At 35.4% G+C, this 24074-nt stretch overlaps 1 protein-coding gene across 2 annotated transcripts in view; it reads left to right on the top strand.

Annotated features, from left to right (window-relative positions):
- PLCL2 (phospholipase C like 2) overlaps nt 1-24074 on the top strand; it is a 97715-nt gene that overhangs the window by 49587 nt on the left and 24054 nt on the right. For both annotated transcript variants that reach the window (XM_042888625.1, XM_042888626.1), the window contains 3 exons: nt 1916-4402; nt 7408-7611; nt 22552-22627. In XM_042888625.1, the coding sequence (XP_042744559.1) occupies nt 1967-4402; nt 7408-7611; nt 22552-22627 (2716 nt within the window). In that variant the 5' untranslated portion in view covers nt 1916-1966. The remainder of the gene's footprint in view (nt 1-1915; nt 4403-7407; nt 7612-22551; nt 22628-24074) is intronic.

Genomic DNA, 24074 nt, shown 5'->3' with positions numbered 1-24074 from the left:
TCCTTCAAATTCAGTGATATGGATAAATGAGGCTTAAAGTAGAACTAAAACCTTGGATAAATGAGGGTTAAAATAGAACTAAAACCTTTGTGAACAAAAATCACATTTGTATTTTTTTTTTTTCCAAGTAAGGAAACTTTCCTTTGTCTGAAAGCAATCTTAATGACCGAACTACATGAAATGACATTTCAAGTTAGCCTTGCATAATATCCATTGCAGAGGTTTGGACTTAGACTAAATCAGTCCTTTGTAGGGTTATTAATTTTTACTAGGCTCTGGAGAGCTTGTGTAAAGGATATTCTGCTGTCATTAAAGATGCAATAATCATATGGTTAATTATTTTTTCCAAACATGGAACCACGAATATTAAGTCTACTTCACTGTTTTCATTGAAAACCTTTGCAGTGCTTATGAATTGAATTATAAAAACAGAATTATTGCACATAATTTTTAACTCTATGAAATTAAATAAAGAATATATATGACATGAACTGAAAGTGCGTTCTCTATAGGATGATTTTTGAATATCTGTTTGGTATTTTAGTTGTTAAAAGCTTTCTTTTCCTCTCCTTTCTGTCTTATATGTGATGCTTATTTGCACTGGGATGTACTTCAGATGGAAAACTGTTCGACGGAAAACTAACAATTTTGTTGTAGACATCTGGATACGTTTTTTTCAAGCAAAGCTGGAATATAAGAACACTTCTAACTGGGATATCTAACATAAAAAGGTTATTCCATTAAAAGATTATTTCAGACTAAAAGTCTTATAGAGTTGCTTCTCAGTGCATGCAACTGTTCAAACTGTTGCAGTATTTTTTATTCTTAAAAAAGATGCAGATAATGAAAGCAAAAAAAAATGATTGAGGAATTGATTGTATCTAATCTGTTATTGATTTATACTTGTTTGAATCAATATAAATAACAATTAAGCTAAATGACATTATTTTTCTTCTTAATTTTGTTTGGTTAATGACTTATGTCTAGTCTTCTATCAAGGCTTTCTCTAGCAGACTAAGAACTTAGGGTTCTTTCATAGTTTTATGAGCAAAGGTGAACTTTGCTTCCTTTCTTGACCAGGTCTTGCCTTTCCATTCACTGTCTTTCTGACCATACACATCTTCTTTGGAACGTGTTAACCTTTAACCCTCTCAGGCACTCCCTCCTGAGTCACTGTCACTGTATTTCCTGAAATTCAGAATGTGGAGTGAATTATCTTCTCCAGTCCTGTCATTTATTTTTCAGTGTAGCTCATTAAGACTAATGTGGATTTTTTCTAAAATGTGTGTTTTTCTAAAATGGGGGTGGGATGCATGTGACAATACTATAGACAGACTGAGAGAAGAACATGGATGGGTGCAGTAGAGGAGGGAACTAAGCATGTTAAGTGCTGTCTTGTCTGTACACTTAGATAAGGACCATATCCTATGAATTTTAAATAACTAATTTTGTATTATTGTTTCTCTAGTATTCTTGAGAAGATCACGTTGTCGTGGTATTAAAGCACTGCATTTTGTTTTGCAAGTATCTATAGTACTATGTAAAGGCTCAGAAGATATCTTACTTCCTACTGCCTTGGCTGTAGACCAACTAAGTATTTAAATAGATTATTATTGATAAAATGTATATAGACAACATTATTATTAACATTCCTAAAACTTTCCTTGATTAATTCTGTGTTTATGAAAAATACATTAAAAAAAAAAAATGTTATGTCTATACAGAGGAGCAAATGTTAAGCTATTATCAATGTTTTAATTTGTAATGATTCCAATAAGAATGTGCTGGTCATCACATGCAGACCTTCTCGGAGTGCTTTATTAACTTTCAGGTGTAAGCTGAAACCTACTTCAATATTGAGCAAAATGATACTGATACATGTTTTCTTTTCTTTTCTTCCCCCCCTGTTTACCAGGATGGTACGAAACAAAAACGAGAACGGAAGAAGACAGTGTCTTTCAGCAGTATGCCGACTGAGAAAAAGATCAGCAGTGCAAGTGACTGCATAAATGCAATGGTTGAAGGCTCTGAGCTCAAAAAGATTCGATCCAATTCCAGAGTGTATCACCGATATTTTCTTTTAGATGCAGATATGCAATCCCTACGCTGGGAACCTTCAAAAAAGGATTCTGAAAAAGCAAAGATTGACATCAAGTCAATCAAAGAAGTAAGAACAGGAAAAAATACAGATATTTTTCGCAGCAATGGAATATATGACCAGATATCAGAAGACTGCGCTTTCTCAATCATATATGGAGAAAACTATGAGTCACTAGATCTTGTTGCTAACTCAGCAGATATTGCAAATGTTTGGGTTACTGGCTTAAGATACCTGATTTCTTACGGAAAACATACTCTAGACATGATAGAAAGTACTCAAGATAATATGCGGACTTCATGGCTTTCACAAATGTTCAGTGAATCGGATGTAGATAATGTAGGACATATACCCCTGTGTAATGCTGTACAATTTATAAAAGACCTAAATCCTGGTTTAAAAACAAATAAAATTGAATTAAAATTCAAGGAGTTACATAGATCCAAGGAAAAAACTGGTACTGAAGTAACAAAAGAAGAGTTTATTGAAGTTTTTCATGAGCTTTGTACTCGACCTGAAATCTATTTCCTGTTGGTTCAGTTTTCAAGCAATAAAGAATTCCTAGATACCAAGGACCTTATGATGTTTTTAGAAGCAGAACAGGGTATGGCACATGTCACAGAAGAAATAAGCCTTGAAATTATTCAGAAATATGAGCCAGCCAAAGAGGGCCAGGAAAAGGGTTGGCTTTCTATAGATGGGTTTACGAATTACCTTACTTCACCAGACTGCCACATATTTGACCCAGAACATAAAAAAGTTTGTCAAGATATGAAACAGCCATTATCTCATTATTTTATAAATTCATCTCATAATACATACTTGATAGAGGATCAGTTTCGAGGGCCTTCTGACATCACGGGTTATATTCGTGCTCTTAAAATGGGTTGTCGCAGTGTTGAACTGGATGTTTGGGATGGTCCAGATAATGAGCCTGTGATTTACACGGGACATACAATGACTTCTCAGATTGTCTTCCGTAGTGTGATTGACATTATTAACAAGTATGCATTTTTTGCTTCAGAGTATCCTCTTATTTTATGTTTAGAAAATCACTGTTCTATAAAGCAGCAGAAAGTGATGGTACAACACATGAAGAAAATTTTGGGAGACAAACTACATACGCAGTCTCCAAACATTGAAGACTCTTATCTTCCATCACCAGAATCACTTAAAGGAAAAATACTAATTAAAGCAAAAAAGCTTTCCTCAAATTGTTCTGGACTAGAAGGAGATGTTACGGATGAAGATGAAGGGGCAGAAATGTCACAAAGAGTGGGGAAAGAGGGTGTAGAACAACAAAACTCTTTGACTGGGAAACGATTTCAGCTTTGCAAAGAGCTCTCTGAGTTGGTAAGCATATGTAAATCAGTTCAGTTCAAAGAGTTTCAAGTTTCATTTCAGCTCCAGAAGTACTGGGAAGTGTGCTCATTTAATGAAGTGCTTGCTAGCAAATATGCCAATGAAAACCCGGGAGACTTTGTAAATTACAACAAACGTTTTCTTGCCAGAGTTTTTCCCAGTCCTATGAGGATCGACTCTAGTAATATGAATCCCCAGGATTTTTGGAAATGTGGTTGTCAGATAGTAGCCATGAACTTTCAGACGCCTGGATTAATGATGGATCTTAACATTGGTTGGTTTCGACAAAATGGGAACTGTGGCTACGTCCTTCGTCCTGCTATCATGAGAGAAGAAGTATCTTTCTTTAGTGCAAACACAAAAGACACTGTGCCTGGAGTTTCACCTCAGCTGCTTCATATTAAAATCATTAGTGGGCAAAACTTTCCTAAACCCAAAGGATCAGGTGCCAAAGGTGATGTTGTGGATCCATATGTCTATGTTGAAATACATGGAATCCCTGCTGACTGTGCCGAGCAAAGGACAAAGACTATGCACCAGAATGGTGATAATCCAATTTTTGATGAAAGTTTTGAATTTCAAATAAATTTACCAGAACTAGCAATGGTGCGTTTTGTAGTGCTGGATGATGATTACATTGGGGATGAGTTTATCGGGCAGTACACTATTCCCTTTGAGTGTCTACAGACTGGTTATCGTCATGTTCCTCTGCAGTCTTTAACTGGTGAAATGTTAGCACATGCTTCCTTGTTCGTGCATGTGGCCATTACTAATCGAAGGGGTGGTGGGAAACCTCATAAGCGGGGCCTCTCTGTGAGGAAGGGCAAGAAATCACGGGAGTATGCTTCTGTGAGAACACTGTGGATTAAAACAATAGATGAAGTGTTCAAGAATGCTCTCCAGCCTATACGAGATGCCACGGATTTGAGAGAAAATATGCAGGTACAGTTTTTATGGTGAATTTATCAGTACGTTATGTGTATTTTTGTGTTATGATACGTAAATAATATGTGCTGTTTAGAGTCTTATTGCATTTTGTAAGTTACTTGAATCAAGTCTAATGCTGAGCAGCTTTAAAAACTGATTATATTAGAGCAACTTTTGGGGTGATACCATCTACTGATGTAAACTGTGATTCATACACATAGTTTGCCATTTTTTTCTGTGTGAAAAACGAGATTCAGAACTCAAACCTGTTGACTAGACCTGTGTCTTTGAAAAAAATTATTATATATATGCTAGTAGAAAGTACAGTAAGATTTTAGCTTGTTTTTGCAGAACCCAGGAGATCTAACTTCCAAATGCAATTTTTGGAGATTCTAATAAAGATTTCAGGTAAATAAGCTCTTTTTAGTTCTAAATCAGAGGACTTTAAAGTTACATTTTATTTAGTAAAGCTTTTAACTAATTACAAACTTCTGAAGAAATACTAGCAGCGATCTGTAAAATTCAGCAACTTCATTTGAAATGAAGTGGCTTATTAAATCATCATACTTTTATTTAACATGAAGGGGAAACTGATCAAAGACATCAGCGTAGATAAATTTTCTTCATGAATAATGTTATCTTGAAGAGATTTTATTAGTAGTACAGTTTTAAAACTGGTTTTTCTCTTTATGGAAGAAGAAAGTATTTCAGTGTTTTGAAGCTCCCCCATTCTATTTGATATATAACATTACTATACTAAGAAATTATTAGAAAGATATGGAGATAATATTTTGGTTTGTGAAAGTGTTTTGCTTTACAAGCTAGGTATAGAGTGAGCTTTACGTGTAGTTAATCTCTTGAAGCGTAACATTCTGTCACATAAGAGGTACTGTATTTTAAAATGGCTTTCAAGGAATAGCTGAATCTGAGATTTAAGGAGAGCAAAAACGTGCAGCTTTTGTAGCTGCTTTAAACTCTTCACTGCATGTGCTGCTTTGTTTTCCAGAGCTGCTATAATCTGTCGGTCTTTGCAGTATGGTTTCTTTGAATGGCAGATATTGGAAGATGTCTTAGATATTTTATTCTCTCAGTTTAAGTTGCATTATCAACTAAATTGTTATTGTATCCCAAAGTGCTATCAAGAAGGTATTTATGATATGTATATGTAGGAACATTAGTTTTGTGTAGCTTTCCTGGCAGGTTATATAATGTGCATAATTTAAAATCTGTATAACTAAAGGTTTCCAGCTAATAAAAATAAGTAAGCCACTCAAAATAAATACCAGCTTATGTCAAGGAATGTGATTTATGAATTATGGCTTTTGGGAGTAAAGAAGAACATAATGTCCCTGAAGCCAGATACTGAGAAACTGGTTTTGTTTTTAAAATAAACTGGAAGAAGGTAAAAAATAAGGAATTGTAGAGCAGGAAGTCTAATTTTTTTTTTTTTTTAATCATATTTTTAATCATAGGTAGCCTTTTATCATCTTTGTTATGCACTGCAATGCCATGACAAAAGCTGATGTCATAACTTGTTATGTGATCATCACTTTCATCACTGATGAAAGAACAGTGGATGTGATGTATGTTTAAATTGTTTGATGGAGTCGGATATAGGGTTACAAGTCAAAGGCAAGAGTTACAGCTGTATCTTTGTCTTGCCTGCCAGTAGCTAATGTGTATGCTCCCTGTGCTCTCATTTACCTCTCTGTAAAATTATTGATCATAATGATTTATTCATGCTGTTAAACAAAATCGGCTTGAAAAGACGTTCCAATGTCTTTTTTTTTTTTTTTTCCTTCCAACTGTGTAATTATTGTATCATTAAGCTGTAGTCTGGTTGTTAGAAGTAGTTTGTCTTTGCTGGACGTTTACTGAACGCTACTTTACTGAAGTATACTGTAAGTGAACGTAATAGATGTAACGTAGGTATTCACATAGGTTGGCACCTGTATCCTGTATGTAGATATCTTGAAATCTATTTTATTTATTTTGTTTCATAAAAGGAGCGCAGAATATTTCACATTTGATTACTATTTGCATTAAAGTTGACATTACGTCCCTCAAGGTAATTTGTCCAAAAAAAAGCCGTCAAGATGGAAAATGGTTTGATGAAAATGATTAATCAGTCCTAAAAACTGGTCAGATACCCAGTGTAGATGAGAAAGAAGGGAGCATTGAGCACATTTGTAACTCAAATGTGCAATGATTTTGTTTCTTCCAGGAAAACAAACTCCAGACCTGCCAGAGATCACCAGCTCCCACTTGGTACAGACATCCTAAATTCAATACAGTGCTGAGAACATTCCTCTCATAGAATTTCAGTGGCTGCTTGGAGTCGCATTGTATTTCTAATACTGGAAATTCTTCTCAAGTTTTAACATGCAATTTTATATTCCACCGTATTGGATATCAATTAAAACTATAATAAATTTTAGAGAAATATACAAAATTGGAATTTATATAAAAGTACCTGAAAAATTGGTTTAAGTCATCCTGTGATAGGAGTGACATCAGTTAATGGAGTGCTGGGTTTGTGAATTGCACCAAATGGGAGCCAGCAGATCCACAGCACGTCTGGATGATAGTTAAGGTATTTCTAAAGTTACAAATGGACTGAATTTCTCTTTCCACTCCACCTTGCTTATATGGGACATTCACCACCTGCTGTTTCTCCTGATAACGTATTGTAAGTTACTTTGAAATATCTTTCAGAATTTTTTCAAAACAAAAAAGCAGTATGCTTCAGAATTCATTTTATTTGCATTGTTAATTTTAGTAGTGGAATAGGCCACACACTTGTTCTAATTAGATTTTTGCTGCAGAAGGTATTGCTGGAACTTTTAACTTTTCTAGTTAATTACAAGTGTAATCTTGTTTGCTTTAAAGCTGCCAGTTCTTCGGGGAAAATCTGTGTACGTTTTAGCTCAGCTGTTGTAGTGTTGTATATTAACCTGAAAGAATGATAAATTTAAAATTGTATTTAACTGTAAAGGAAACTCTTTCTTTCCTTTTTGCAGAATGCAGTAGTCTCATTCAAAGAATTATGTGGCCTCTCTCCTGTAGCAAATCTTATGCAGTGCATTTTGGCAGTGTCTACGCGCTTGGTTGGGCCTGATAGTGCACCCTTGGTAGTACTGAATCTCAATGATCAGTATCCGACTATGGAGCTCCAAGGGATAGTTCCAGAGGTCTTGAAAAAGATTGTAACAGCATATGACATGGTGAGTAGTCTTTTGTGGTTGTTTTATATGCTATCTGAACACTTTCTTCTTAGAATACGCAGTACTATGCCTGCTTAGAAAGGTCATTTTAACCTCTGTATTGCTGTTTCATGCTTCATTACGTGTGTTTGAAAGCCATTCCCATGAATGTGCTGCAACTGGTAGTGTTTTCATATCAGGTAAAAGAGCTATACACTGCATGTGAATATGGAAGTGTTTGTACACTTCAGAAAGCAAAGTTGTTATAATCAAGAGAGTGTAACATGAAGAGGATGTGTTAATTTACCTGTTCTGCAGTATCTTGAAGCTGTCTGCCTATCAGTAAACCTCTTACAAATATTTGCTACTTGGTATTTTTCATTTTATGAACATTCCTTTGGCATTGACTTAGTGTAAACAGAAAGGAGTCAGAAAAAGTTGTTAGGAATTTTAGTTTTAGAAGCAACTTGAAGTGTTAAAATCTGCACATGCCTTTTCATTTTCCTGTGCTGTATCTTTCCTGGAGAACTCAAACTCATTGAATTACTCTGTAATCAGCTGTAATATTAACTTCAGATTTTATACTTAAGTAAATGTGTAAATTGTGTCTTCAGAAACTGGAAATTTAACATTTTACAAGGAAGGAAAACATTGAGAAATAATGGATTATACCTACCTACCAAAAATCTAAAGTATCAAAAAAAGAAAGATCCACTGAACAGATGAGTGTGATTTGAAATGTCCTCCACTTCTGTCATCTAGAATTTCTGTAACTGAGCTTTATATTTGTTTATTTTGTAATTGCTTTAATCTGATGTATCATCTGACAATAAGAAAATATCTGTAGGATAATTTTGCATTACTTCTCTATGTTCAAAGGAGAAACCTCACTCAACAAGATCAAGTCACCATGTTGAAAACACTCTGCTATTTAAAAGAAAAAAAAAAGAGAAAGAAAATAAACTGGTAGTTCAGTTCCATACATATATATATATATGCATATATATATTTTAAACCATTTTCTAGATAAAAAGCACTTTTAGAATAATACTATACCACTGTCCTAAAGTACTAAGTATGAATTGGTAATTAACAATTTATGTAGAGCTTGTATAGCTTAATGATGGTGTACATACAATAGAATTTGATCTTAGCGGTAGCACAGTTACAAAAAGATGGTATCTTAGTGGTAGCCTTACAAGATATCATCATAATTAGGATGGAAACAGGCGTGATTGTTGGATTTACACATATAATGTACTTAATGAAGTTCTATTTTGTTGGTGGAAATGTCTCAGACCTGCCATTTGTTCTGATGCTGCTCCATGTTTGTTATTAAACTATTCCGAATATTTAAGTATTTTAATTAAAATTCTTCTTTTTAAATACTTTTTTAGAGGTGACTCATACATTCAGACAGCTTCACAATACAGTTTTTTTTTTCCTTTTCTCTAATGTAGCTTTAACCCCCTTCCCCTGTAGTCCTCAAGTGATTTGAATATTTGTGTACTTAGAAATCTATACTTCATTTTCATTGATCAAAACAGTAGAATATTTATGTAATGGCATATTCAAAGCATTTTACCATCTCTGCTTCTGTAAAGAATGATGGAGACTCCATTTCATACAAAGACAAACATTAAGACATGACTTCAAACTTTTAGCTTTAAATAATATTGAAGATTAATAATCAAAACGATGATTTTAGTCAAACTTACAAATAAAAATAATGAGATGCATTTCAATTCATGAAACTTGGCCTGTCCAGCTGGACAAAAAGTTTTAAGCAATTAAAATCAGTGGGATCTACTGGATAATCCTATGTCAGAAATGGGAGCTGTGCTGATAGCTCTTCTTTTTTTTGGAGATCTCACCTAGATATCAACTGGAGAAAATGTGAGGATGCGTATCACTGACCATGAGAAGATGTGAAGCTTCCTAGCTCACATTTCAAAATTTGCTATGGTGACAGATGTTTAGAGTCTGATACTATATTAATGAGTTTTTTTCTGTATTTTTGGTTTGAATTTAGTAAGTCCTCAAAATGACACACTTTATATCAATAGTTGCTTTTGGTTTGGGGATTTTCTGGCCATCATTAAAGAGCAGGTGGGTGTAAAATTGGGCTTAGTAATGAGAAGTCTTATCTAGAATTAAGAAAGGGTAGCTGTGCCATCAAAATAATGATTACCTCCTTGTCTTATTTTATGCTGGTTTAGGCGTCAGCATAGATCAAAATTATATTTCAGCCATATTCTATGACACACACATAATGGTGTGTCAGTATGCTCACTATGAAATCGTGATGTTAAAAGGGAACACATTACATATTCATTAATTAAACATAGGTTAACACTGTAAATGCACAAGTTGTTATGACCTTGCATGAATTTCGAATATGGCAGTCTGAATGATATTTTCAAAGTAATTCTACTTCAGAGTGAGAGTATTTGGGACAAATGAAAGAATTTTTATTTGTCAGATATGCTCTCAACTTTATAAAATCATAATCAACATAGAAAGCAATATTCAGCCAAGATTATTAATTATCTAGAAGAATTTATTTGCATTGAAAGCGTTAGAGGGCTCATCTTTTCCCTGTAAAGTGAGACAAGATGTAAGAACTTACAGTGGGACAGTCAGTCTGCATTGAAATAATTACAATTATAAGGAGAGTGCAGTACTGCAAGGACACATCTAATGTGAGAATAACTTCAGGTTCACATGATTACATACAATTTTTAAGGAAACAACTAAACAAATGATATGTTAATTAGCACGTCACTACATAATTATTTTTATGTATGTAAACAAACAGCATGTAATGCTTTTTTTAAATTGCCAGTGTTCACTACTACGTACAGAGGAGCTATGGGTTAAAATAATGTATCTTTGAGCTTGATGAGTGTTTTTCCATCAGCCTTACTAAAACCAAAAGTTTACCCAGGAAATAAGAAAATCTTCAGCTTATATCCATGTTATGGCAGTTGAGGTGTCTTTCCAGAAGAATGAAAACAGATATAACTGGGAAATTTTAAGAAGCTGAAGTGGCGTATTTTTCTCTAGCTACTCCATGCTCCTGAGTAAATTTTCTCTCATATTTTTTCTCACTGTTTAACGATGTTTTATTTTTCCCTTTCATTCATGAACTTCAGCTTCCTTTATGTGATACTTCAGCATGCACTCTGTTGGTGTCATCACACCCATCACTGATCAGTGCTGCAGACTGAAGCTTGGAGTTAAGGCAAGTGCCTCTTCCACACCATTGCATGTTTTTTTATGTCTTATGAGATTTAAGATGAAGAGTAAGTAAACTTTAAAAAGTTGTATTATGGCAAGAGAAAAAAAATTACCTTGTCCTAAGTCTGCAGCATTATTCAGTGATGACTGTAATAGCACTGCAAAGATATGCTAGAGGATCATACAGAGGAAGCCAGATGCTGTTCAGATATTGTCTTTGTTTGTCCTTTGTGAAGGATGAAGTGTCCCATTTGATGAAGATGAGGTTTTCTGAAGTTTGCAAGGAAAAATGTACTTACAAGAAGAAAACTAACATAGAAAATGCAGAAAGCTCTTCCTGTGTGAAAGAAAACAAAGTAATACTGCTGTAATAATTAGGATTGATTGTTATTAAGACCTAATTGTGTAGTGCTGCTAGGCCTATTTTTTTCACATTAAAAAAAAAGAAAAGAAAAGAAAAGAAAAGAAAAGAAAAGAAAAGAAAAGAAAAGAAAAGAAAAGAAAAGAAAAGAAAATGAAAAAAAACAGAAAAAAAAAACCCGCACATGAAGGTTATATTGTAATTCAAAGTGTATTCAGACTGATAGTACAGGAGGTCTTAATTTGTTTCAAGTAGTATGGATAGCTTTTATAGATGCGCTCTAGGGACAGGATCAAAATCAGGTCTGAGTTTATTGATGCTGAGGATTACGAGATAATGAAAATGAGAGGTATTAAAAGACACCAAAGCTTGTAAACCAGAATACACAATCTGATCTGTGAATAGTAATTCTGTAGTAAGCTTGCATCTGGTTTATCTGACTGTTGGCAGCAGATTGCATATACAGTCATGTTGAAGTTAACTTCATGTTATGTAGTTGCAAATGTTTCCAGTGACATGAGCTAATTAATGTAGCCTGTATTTTGATTTCCATTCTATTCACAAGATACTTTGACATTAATCCTAGAATTGTTATAGACTGAATCAACACTAGCAGGGTTTACTAAAAACTATCTAAAAACAACTTACTGTCTAGGTTTTGGTCATCTAATATTTCGTCTGCTGCTCAGTACCGTAGATGTTCTTCATCTTTAAAAATCATGATGGTATCCATGCAAATGAATTTGGTGGGACACTTCTGTATCAGACATGCTGGGTTGAAATCTGTAATTCTGACAGAAACAAAAAGCGTATCAATTCTGTGGAATGTAAATTTTCCAAGGAATAATTAGGAGATCTGTTTTGAGTTATACTGTGCTTGTAAAATCTATATTAGTTACCTTGTTGATGATGTAGGTTCTAGGTCATGGTTACCTTCCAAATGTAGTTAAGAAATTTCAGTCATTCTTCTGTGGTTATGAAACTGTATCTTGAGAGAATGTGTAAATTAAGACTTTTCCACTTCCTCTCAGCTTGTTGATGTGCCATAGTTAGTTAGCTCACAAGCCTTTGTTCCTTTGGGATTGAAAGTGTCTGTGCTAATGAGAGGTACAAGGTCCAGCGCTGCTACTTACTGATTGTTCTTGTAAGGTGGAATGAGTGTACAGATTGCTTTATCTCTCATATAACTTTAGACTGAAATTTTAGATTTTGGATTGTTGCAAGGAAAGCTGAGTTCTTACCAATCTAATCTAACTTTGGACCACATGTGATAGCATCTGACCTCTGTCTGCTTTGTGCACCTAAAGAAAATCTAGATTTTTCAATCTGGTGCCTTTTCTGAGGAATATGTGACTGGCATAGACTACGAAAGCTGTGCTTAGTTTTCCCCAGTTGATTCAGAACGTCATTCTTGACTGCATTTCTTCTGAAGTCCATGTTACAAGGCATCCTCCAAAATGTTGAAGTCATGTGAATATAAGGAGGATAAATAGATATTAAGCCGTATTGTGTTAATTACAAAAATATAAGAGCTCACTGTGAAGAAATTCAGGAGCAACCCTCGCTGATTTAAAAATAACAATGAATTGTTTCTTGAAAATAATGGAAACGAAGTCCATCAGAGCGTGTACAGCTGCTAGCTGATGAAAGAATATAACCTGCAGGAAAGAAACAAAGCCATAAGACTAAATTTTTTTTGCATGCATATACCTTTGGAGATTGAAGGTTCATATGAAACATTTCTTTATGTGGAAATCAGTGGAGAGTGCACCTCTAGCTGATTTGCTAGTAGAAGAAATTACAGAAGAAAGACAATGTGACTGAAAAAATAAATTACTATAATGATATTCATTCAAGCATTCTCAAGGATTGATATATCCAAACTGCTAAATTGCTGTGTGTATCCTCACACCTAAAACTGACTATCTAAGTTGGTAGTGTGGTGCCAGTATTTCAAAAGGTTTCCAGAGGAAATCAAGGATTTTCAGCTCAGACAGCCTGTCATCTGTACTGTGAAAATGGGAGAGTTCTTTGAAGTCAAGAAGCTTGTAAACAAGGGAGACTAATCTATTTTGTAAAAAGCATTTGTCAAAGTCCCTTTCCAAATGCTTAGGTTGAAATGAAGTTATCACTAAATTTTTTAGCCTTTTGAATAGTTTATTATGCCCTGAAAACTGGAGTAAATGATGAGTTTAACTAGAATCATAGAATCACAAGGTTGGAAAAGACCTTGATGCAAGATCATCTAGTCCAACCATCGTCCCACTACCGTTGCTACCACTAGCTCCTAAACCGTATCTTGCAGCTCCTCATCCAGACACTTCTTGAATACTGCCAGGGACGGCAACTCCACCACCTCCCTGGGCAGCCATTCCAGTGCCTGAACACTCTATGAGAGAAAAAGAGAAAAATTCTCCTTGTGTCTAACCAAAACTTCCTCTGGTACAACTTGCAGCCATTTCCTCGGGTCCTGTTCTTTGTCTGGGAGAAGAGACCAGCCCTCCTCAACACAGCCTCCGTTCAGGAAGCTGTAGAGTGCAGTCAGGTCTCCTCTGAGCCTCCTCTTCTCCAGACTAAACAATCCCAGCTCCCTCAGCTGCTCCTCATAAGGCTTGTGTTCCAGCCCCCCTTACCAGTTTCATTGCCCTTCTCTGGACGCGTTCCAGGGCCTCAATGTCTTTCTTACAGTGAGGAGCCCGAACTAGCTGTTCCAACAGGAAATGAGTTTTTATGAGAGTTATTTGTATTCATTATTGCATTTGGTTGTAATTTTCTAAAAAAAAGTAAGGTAGACTGTAAGTCTTCTGCAAGAATTTTGATCTAGCTAATACAGCTAAATTGTTTTGAAGATGTATGACCTAATGGTTCCCCAAGGACAGTCTCAGGTGATAAACGGATACAACTCAGTGGTGAAGAGATCTAAGGGCAATACTAATTTCAGCATATTAGTTGCAATTTAATATTGCAGATAGCCTAAGTAATATTTTTGTCCTGTTTAATTATAACTGCTTTTTTTTTTTTTTTTTTCTAATGAGTTTAAATAGTTGCTGAGTGCAGTTGTTAATCTGTCAAAAAAACTGTTGAGAAACAAAGTACTGATGGAACATACAGTCAATAGCATGGGCAGTTCCTGCAAAAGCAGCTATGTTATTTGTTATCAGTTCTTGTTTTCCTGTTGTATAACAGGACAGTCATTCTAAACTGCAAGCTGCAATTACACATCCAAAAGTGGAGCTGCAGATGATAACCTCAAATTATATTGGCTTTTTCAGTCCAAAAGGGCAAAAACAAAGGTCTAATTTTGGATATTCAAGCTTCACTGCCAAATGTTGTAGAGTATCAGCTGTTCCACATTGAAAAACTCTGATAATGACAACTTGATGCTTTTGGAAAGTCAAGATTTCTTTTTTTAAAAAAATTAAGAGAATGAATGATGAAAATTTTGATGTCCTCTCAGTAATTCCATTATAGCTTATGTCTGACTATTTATAAGAACATAGAATAATAGTACTACATGAGAAGAAAAGTTCATCTGGCTTACTTTCTTGTTTCTAACATATTCCAATGGCATGTTAGTGGAAAAGCACAAAAATAGGTCACATGAATAGTAACTTGTCTTAAATGTACTCCATATTTCCAATAGTAGTTCTTGTTTTCTTTCCCAATGAATTTTTGATCTTCTGTTTGTCTTTCTGACCACTCCTGTGTAAGAAACGTGGTTATTTGATCTTTCACTGATACTCTGAGTTTCAAAAATAATGTTGCATATTAATATTTTTCCCAAGGATAGCAGTGTTCTGCTTCTTTTTACAGATGCAGGCTATTTTCCTTTCTATACATGTATGTATACATATATTTACATGCCTCCTTATTGTCCACTTTTTACATGGTGTTCTCATTCTGTTTGTTTAAAGATAATGAAAAGCATTTTGTTCTGATAGCCAGAGCAACAGGAAAACAAGGCAAAATGGTTGTTGAGCGTGCATTGCATGCACAGTTTAAAAGAGAGCTGCAGGTTATTTTATTTACTCTGTCTTCAATCTGGTCTTTTCAAGTACTTCAGTTATGAGGAATGAAGAGAGAACATACAGGCTTTTAGATACAGAATTTGTGGACTCTTGGTTCCTTTGGTAAATGTGAGACGTCTTCAGTGCGCACTGAAGTCGCAGTTAGCAGTTTCGTTTTCTCATCTTGTATTTTGGACAGTACACAGATAGTAGAAAGATCAATTATTCTTCATTATATGGCATCTCTGGACTGTCTGGGCTGAACCACACCTGATTTTTACTTATAATGAAGTTACTATTGATTTTTTTGTTTGTTTCTGTAAGTGTACTGCTAGAAAGCTCAATTGTAAAAATTTCTTTTGATTGAAGATGTGAACTTTAAAATCCGTACGTAGAATCATTAATGATGGAAGCCATCTCTGGAAATCATCTTGTCCAATCCCTTGATGAGATCAGGGCCAGCTATAGCACATTGCCTAAGACTGTTCAGTTGGGTGTTGAGTATCACACAGGATGAACACTCGACAGACTCTCTGGGCAAACTGTGCCATTGTATGACCACACAAGATTCCCCTGAGCCTTCTCTGCTTGAGCCTGAACAGTCTCAGCTCTCTCAGCCTCCCAGTATAAGAAAGATGCCTCAGTCCTTTTAAGGAACTGTCTTTGTGGTCTTGTGCTGGGCTTACTCCAGTAAGTCCCTATCATTCTTCTACCTCAGAGACCCAGACTGCCCTGGGTGTTCCACGTGTGGCCTCAGCAATGCTTAGTAAGGGGGAAAGATTATTCCCCTTTGTCTTCTGGGGATGTACTTCCTTTGTTGTTTTCTCTTTGTTATCCATCAGGGCCCTCTGGTCCTGGTCTCAGAAGCTGCCTTCCAGTCAGTCAGCCTCCAGCCTGTACTGGTGCACATGGAGATCATTTGCCTTCACTGAACTTCACAAGGTTCCTGTCAACTCATCTCTCCAGCCTGTCAAAGTCTTTCTGAGTAGCAGTACAGCTATGTGCTGTACCCACCTTCTCCAAGCCTTGTATCTTCTGCCAAGCTTGCTGAAAGTGCCCTGTGACCCATCATGCAGGTGATAAATGGGGGTATTAAACACTGTTAGCTCAAGTATCAGCCCCTAGGGTATGCCACTGATGACTGAATCAGGCTTGAGAACCCCTTTCTTTTGAAAACTTAGTAGCATTGATCTAGCTGTCAGTTAACTGTCAAGATTAAATCACTGGTTATTGAATTTTGAACTGAGCTCAGTAATGTGAAGAGCACTTTCCAGCTTAATGGAAGTGCACTGCTGTTGATGTTCGTGTTAGATAAAAGCATGTTTCAGAATGCTTTCAGTCCCCTCACCATTAGAATAATTCACTTGGGTTCGAGGTTTAAAATGAGTTCAGAATCTGATTTTCCAGTACATTTCCTTCCTAGTGCTATAGCTGCATTCTTTTCCAGCTGAAAATAAAGTCAGTATATATATAATTCTAAACAACTCTTTATGCAACTGCACAGCAAACTGACAGGCAGATGACACTGGAAGGACTGAGAACAATTCTTTTGCTTATTCCAGTGTTACAACAAAACACCGTTTTGATGCAGCAAATTGAATACTGGACTGCTTAGGTAGAATTTATATGGATATTTAGTTAGAGCTGACAATATTTTGTTTGTGTTCCCAGTGCATATGGTGGCACCAGTTTGGCCACTGGATATTAAGCAGTTTCCAGAAATGTCACAGAAGGGTATCTAATACACTGAGATTCAAGAGAAAAGAAGAATGTGAATAGCGTTTTGTGGAGATAACTTTTTAAATAAAGATTTGGTTTATGCCTATTTTAAGTGTGTTTTTTACTGTTGGAACATAGATCTGCCAGTATTTTTAACACATGCTCTTCTTTTGTAGTGTGCTTTAATTGCTACAAAATAAAATTCATCCTTGATGTTGCAACTCAGTGAAGGTATTTTCTCTCACTGAGTTTCATCATCCTGGCACAGCTTACCATTAGCTGGATTCTTGTAAAATGTTTTATGATTTATCTCTTGGTATGTGCAACATCTGATGCAGACTGAGATGTGAATGATCCAAATCCTTTATTACAAGTTCTCACATCATTATATACCTTCACAAGTTTTCTTTTTCTAGCTTTCCCATCCACCCCTCCCTTTACATGTCAACAGAGCATTCTAGAAAACACTCTTCAACCGTTCACACAGGCGCTTATCCAGTCAGAGCTGTGAGATGTTCTTTCTTCTTCTAGAGGTGTCCTTGGTTCTCATGCTGTTTATCTTGCTCCACAGCTTCTGCTCTGAACAGTTTTTCTTGTATTCCCACAGGTATGCTACCTACCAGTTCCAGAGAAATAACAAATACTAGTATTAATAAATTATTATTACTATAACAATAAATACTATAGTGGGCTTTTTTTTTTTTTTCCCTGTCACTCAAAGAATTCTGTCTCAAGGTCTGTATTCTTGTTAGAATGTAGTGTGTAAAATATTTAAGTTTAAATTCAATCTATGTCTTTCCCCTAAGTTGGAGGCATGAGTAGAATGTTCTGTCTTCTACCAAAAAAGATATCTTCATCAGCCTGGTAATAATAAATCTCGACTTCTTATTAGAATTCAGAATCATTTCAAGTAGTTTTAATAGAATGTGCATGTACATCCATGTGAGCATTTATATACATAGATATACTTCTACATACGTGCATATATACTTATACCTGTATGTACTTACATATATTAGATATTACATACATTATATAATATATTGTCTTACATGTGATACGTACTATGTACATATATATAGATATACACAGTATTAGTTCATAGATCTTACCTCTTCAGTAAAACAAAACAGACAAAACAAAGCTCTGAAACACTAAAAATAATCTTAAAGGATAGTCTAAACTTCCATATTCCTTTATTATTATTTTCCTATAACTGTCCTAATGATATATTCTGTTTTGCCGAGAAAAGAATAGATACTTTAAGCATATGATTTTTTCATTTGTTCTGTGAAGATGGAGTCACAAAAGGGGTGAATGTTACCAATAGTAGTGGTGAAGTTCTATTAGTAGGAAACAAGAATGTTTTTTATTTCTATCCATTATAGCCATTTCTTTTCTAATACCTTTGATAGATGAAATAACTCAAATGTTCTTATCATCTTTGTTGACATTTATTCTTTTGGTTGAATTATTAACAGTTTTTCTGATAAGCAGGTGAAATGATCGCATGATTTAGCAAATATTGTTGAAGGAATAGATCAAACTGTCAGCCTGTCAAATTCAAACACTTCAAGGCTTATAAGGTGTATCTTGAATTTCTCATTTTCCATTGTCCAGAAAAATAAGAACGTAGTCCAGCCATTCCTGACACTTACATTGTAAGTACCAGAACTCTGGTCATAAGATGGATGAGAGGCAGGAATTGCAGGGAGAGCTGAAACAATTCCAGTAAATGTTGTATGTTTCGTCTTTAAAAAATATTCACCAGATATCTGGAATCTGCACTTCCAGGGGAAAGCAACAGTAGAATTGGGAATTAATATTGTAAAAGACTGGGAAGTATTAATCTTAGTATAATATTTGTTATTCTCTTAGAATAGGCATGCATAATTTATAGTACATTTTTAATGAGGAGCACTTCTAACTGCTTGTTCCCTATTAAGCTTGTTTGCATTTCTCTTTCCAGTTTTGTCACTTAAAATACAAGTTAGCAGTGGTTAGGAAATTCCTGCCTTTTGATTGCCTTGTTCATTATATGCTTATGTAATGCACACTAGAATATAGTTTGTTTTTCTCCTCTGCTTCCACAACTAATTCACCTTCAGAATTTCATTTCTCATTCTGCTTACAGACATTCTGTTTCTCACACTGAAGCTTCTGCTTACTCTTCATTTTCTACTTTGCTTTTGTACCAAGCACAAAACAAGTATGATGTGGACCAAGCTGATTTTCTGTTTAAATAGTACTATTTATACTTAGTTGTTCTGCATGCTGTGCCTACCAAAAAGTCTTCATTCTCTGTTAATATCTGCTTGATTGTTTCTGTGATACAATTTGGCTAAAATTCTGGAAAGAATTTATATGTTGGAACAGTTTGTAAGGGTTGTAACAGCTGAGTATTTGCTGAGGGATGTGGTGAGAAGCAATGTAACAATAAAATTGTAATGAACTATTATTATTACTTCGTTAATCAAACATAACTAGAAGGTGATGTGTGGACATGTACACACCTTACTGCTTGGTTCTGTTTTTAGTGATAGAATTCTTTTTGTTTACAAAAACAGCATGTAATTTCCTTTGACATCAACAAAATTGGGGTGTAGCACTGATATTGATTAAATGGTGGTGGGAATCAACTCTTGAATTTTTGTTAGTTGAGCCAATTTTGCTTACTGACGCTGTTAATCTTAAATACAGCTTTGTATGTGTTTTAAAGGAAACTGAAGGTAAAGAAAGAAACTTGTTCTGGTATTGTTGGTACCAAAATTTGTATTAGAATTATTTGTCACTTTTTTTTTCTTCCCAAAATTTGCAAGGGAAGCATTACATTTGATCTAAGGATATTTTTCATACCAAAACTGTGAAATTTTAAACCTCTAAATTATTATATCTTCTTCAGTGTTAACCTTATCACAATGGAGGAACACTGACACTGTGATCTGTTTCTTTTCCTTCCATCTGCAATACTAGTGTGACTTTCTTACTCTTTCAAGTACAGGAGCTAAACAAAGGAACACCAAGATGTGAGCATATTTAGTCATCTTTGTATTCTCTTTTTTTCTGAATATCAGTGCAGTGTCCCAGAACAGAAGAGTAAGTTTTCGAATCTACCACTGTTACCACGTTTTCTAAATTATCTGCATGTAGAATGTATTATATGGAGGAACTGAGGGCATGGAAATTACTGTATATGTGCGGTCAGAAACACAGATTAGATAACACAGTGCAGTCACAATAGCTTGCACAGTCCCTCCAGAACAAATACCTTGAGTGGGCAGCATAACTGCTCTGTTAGGAATTCCGATCAAAAATGTTCTCAGGTTAAGAGAAGAATCCCACATTATTGTGTGTTGGGATCCTGACCAAACAAGAGTTATACATGTTCAGCATTTTATTTTTCAAAGTGATTTTCAAAGCAGGAAAAGCTCAGAGCAGAGTGCTTTACAGGATCCTTTCAGCTAGATAGTAAACTAACATTATTGCTTATTGGGTGTATATTTGCAGTTGATGTCAATCATGCTTTGGACCTTTTCGTTTAAGTGCATTACAGAAAGAAAAATGTTCCTTGACATATATGTTGAAACAAGTAAAATCTTTGCCTTTCAAGGAAATTTATGGTAGGTTCATTTCGATTTCTGTATACTGCTTTGAAGAACCAATGATAGTGAAACACTCCTTGACAATCCAGGAATAGTTAATTTGCAGTGCTCCCTATGGAAGTCTTTCTGGGTAAAATACGCTATTGTTTAAAATGAGCTTCTCTGTACAATTGTTGTCTTTATCGCAACTAATTAGTAATTAGCATAATTCTATGCATAGGCAATTTTTGCCTGAGTGAGCATTGATATTTATATTCAAAGAACAATCCAGTTAAAAAAGGGTAAGCTAAAATATTTCCCTTGCAGCTTAGCAACCTGATCCAGTTACTATTTTTTCCTCACTTATTGTTATAGTTTGCAGTTCTTTTTTTTTTAATTGACATAAGTCAGGGTAAAGATTCTTTGAAATTATAAACAGATTAATCAGGATGTGAAGGTTAAATGTAAGCATTATCCAGTACAGTGACCTCCACAGCTGTAGTTGTAGAAATTAACCTAGAATTACCTTTAGATACTTTGTCATTTACTTAAACTAGATTTTTGTCTAGCTGAAAATAACAGAAGCCTGTAACGCAGTTTACATCCCCACAGGTGGTGTTCCTTCTTGCTTGCATGCTTTCTGTGATCCAAAATTGGGCTCATTTACCCATTTCTCCAAATTCATTCATGTCTCACTTATATAATCACAAGTTTGGAGAAGTTTTGGACCTACAAGATCATCTAGTCCAACCGTCCTCTCTCTACTATTGCTACCACAAGGCACTGAACCATGTCTCGTAGCCCCTCGTCCAGGTGCCTCTTGAACCTAGGGACGATGACTCCACCACTTCCCTGGGCAGACCATTCCAGTGCCTGACCTCCCCCTGAGACAAAAAGTTCTTCCCTATGTCTAAGCTAAATCTTCCCTGGCACAACTTGTGGCTGTTTCCTCAGATCCTGTTTGTTGCCTGGGAGAAGAGGCCAAACCCCTCCTCATAACAACCTCCCTTCAGGAAGTTATAGAGTGCACTTAGAGCAGCGTTCAGGAAATCAGCCTCAATGTCAGCGTCACTCAGCTGGGGAAAGCTTCCTCTACTAGGTGGGAGAAAGGACTGCTGTAGTCCTGCCTCTTAAAGCATTGTATTGATGAGCAGGATTTTTAGTTGTTTTTGTTTTTCTTTTTTTTTTTTTTTTTTTTTTTTTTTCTGTAACCTGAAATGCTCCTGTTCGTAATAGCAATTGTAGTTCTTAAAGAAAAGAAAGTTCCACCTCAAGACTCAGATAAGCAGTATATCTAGCTTAACCAATGTTTTTGTGAAGGGAAACGTGCTCGTAGAAGTAATGCTGCTTGATTAGATCCCAGAGACATTAATGGTTAAGGGGTAAAGCAAAGTCTATCCTTCTGAATACATATCCTGGGCTGAAGAATCTGCACAGATCCATTTTAATCAGTGTGCTTTTGGCTGAGTTTCCATGAAAGGTTTTTGCTTGGGAAAGATCAAGTAAGGAAATCATTTATTGTCCTTATCCTCTAGTACGAGCCTCGAGTGATTTGTTTTCCTCCTTAGTGCTAGCTCATGCACATGCGCAAGTTTAGCCACAGAAAGGGAAAATACGGAGGTGCAAATCTGGAAAAGCAGTGGCATGATAAATATGGAAACAGTTACTGGGCAATGAGCTATCACCATCCTGAGCATCTGAGTGATTAACAAAGAGGAAGCCAGGTTGTTTCTCCCAAGCCAACAAAAGCAAACAACCTGGTAAACAGTTAAATAATTTCCATATGTTTTGATAAACAGTGAGTTATGGAATTGACATTTTACTCCAGTGTTCACAGATCCTGACCCAAAACTATCATGTTTTTTGTGTCCTTATGCCACATTTGCGGCACTTTTCTGCTTGGTCATAACAAGGAAGAAGAATGTCTTTGTTATGTTTAAAACAAACAATAGATTACTGATTTCAGTTTAAATTTAGAATATTTTTCAAATTTAAAATTGCCAGTAAGAAATGAATTTTACTGATATTTCTGTATATTTTATTTTCTCTACAGATGATTCAGACCATCCGGACTCTAGTTGAAAATGCAGATAGCTTATATGAGAGGATAGTGCAATGTCAGAAAGCAGGTAAGTGCACATTGTCTTTTAAAACCGTTATAAAGTATTATAAAGACATTTTTCTTTATTTCCCAAAACTTTTATTTGAGTTTATTTATTCAGCTATAGGCACGCATATATATGTGCATTAGTTTACAGTAGTGTACAGCAACAGTGAAAAGGATATTTCAAATAATAGAAATCAAGCAGCTGTAAAATTACAACTCATGTTTAGCTCTGTTAGATGAATATGCTCTGGCTCTGTCGATTTGTTACTTACCATGTTGTCTGTTTAGAATAAAACAATTTTGTTTCAGTTACGTGCACCTTCAGTGGCAGTTTTTTCCTAGTCCACGGATGCACAAAATCTTTTTATAAAAAACTTTGTTGCGATCTATGGGTCCCACCTACACATTCTCTGGAAGTTTTCCTGTTTCTGATATATTTGAAACAGGTTGTATAATCACTTTGTTCTTAGTCCTTTCACAAATTGTCCCCTTCTCACCTGATATGTTATAAAAATTTTCCATGTGGACACAAATATGAGTATTTAAGGCTACTACTTTATTTTGAATAGCATCTCTGACCGTGCTGCTTAATCATGCTGGTTTTTTATTGATTGCTCTCAAGTATTTTTTAAATAACGTAGCACATTTGCTCAGAGTAATGGTGCATCTCATTCTGCATCAGAAGCAGGAAATCTGCTAGAAAGTCGAAGTATTTGCAATCAGTGCTGTCATGCACAAATCAATTGGAACGAAAGCTTTTTATGCGCAAATACATTTTTTTTTCTATCTGATATTCAGCATTGTGCAGTAGCCATAATCTTACATGGTTTTCTTGCATTCTTTGGTCCCTTTCATTGCTGTCCACAAAATTTCAGTCTCTCTCTTTACAAACTCTTTTTTTGTTAGCAGATGCCTTTCAACTCAGATGAGATGCAGGAAGGTGTACCCGCTTTCAATTTCAGGATCTAAACTGTATTCTTAGTATACACTCCTTGGACTCTGTGAACCTTAATCAAACCATAGAATTGTCAAAGTACTTGAAAAATTTACCTTGTCCTATTTACTTTAAGTGGTCAAATATAATCGTAAATAACATGAGTGACAAAAATATATCTTGTTGGTACTGTGCCATATTTTTTAGCTACAATGCTGTGTCAGACAGCTCAGTTCCTTCGGTGAGATGCAGGGCAAAACCTTGTTGCCTATTATCCTCATGTTTTTAAGAGCTGTTACCCTTTAGAAAAGATTGCTTGCTACTAGGTCATACAGGTTTCTATAAACTTGCACTTATCTGATCTTCCTGTATCTTACAACCTTATTTCATTTAAAGTGCAACAACCCTTTGTTTAAGAAGGCTAAGGACTTAAAACCAGTGGTAAGCAGTGAAGAGAGATTTTGATCTCATTTAGATGAGAAACCTACAGCACAACGACATAAGCCTAAGTATGGATTATGTAATAGATGCTGCT

The sequence above is a fragment of the Lagopus leucura genome, unplaced genomic scaffold (genome assembly GCF_019238085.1).
Source record: "Lagopus leucura isolate 7727_CA_CO unplaced genomic scaffold, USGS_WTPT01 Super-Scaffold_100157, whole genome shotgun sequence".
Classification (NCBI taxonomy): domain Eukaryota; kingdom Metazoa; phylum Chordata; class Aves; order Galliformes; family Phasianidae; genus Lagopus; species Lagopus leucura.
This window is presented reverse-complemented; position numbering and strand designations above follow the sequence as displayed.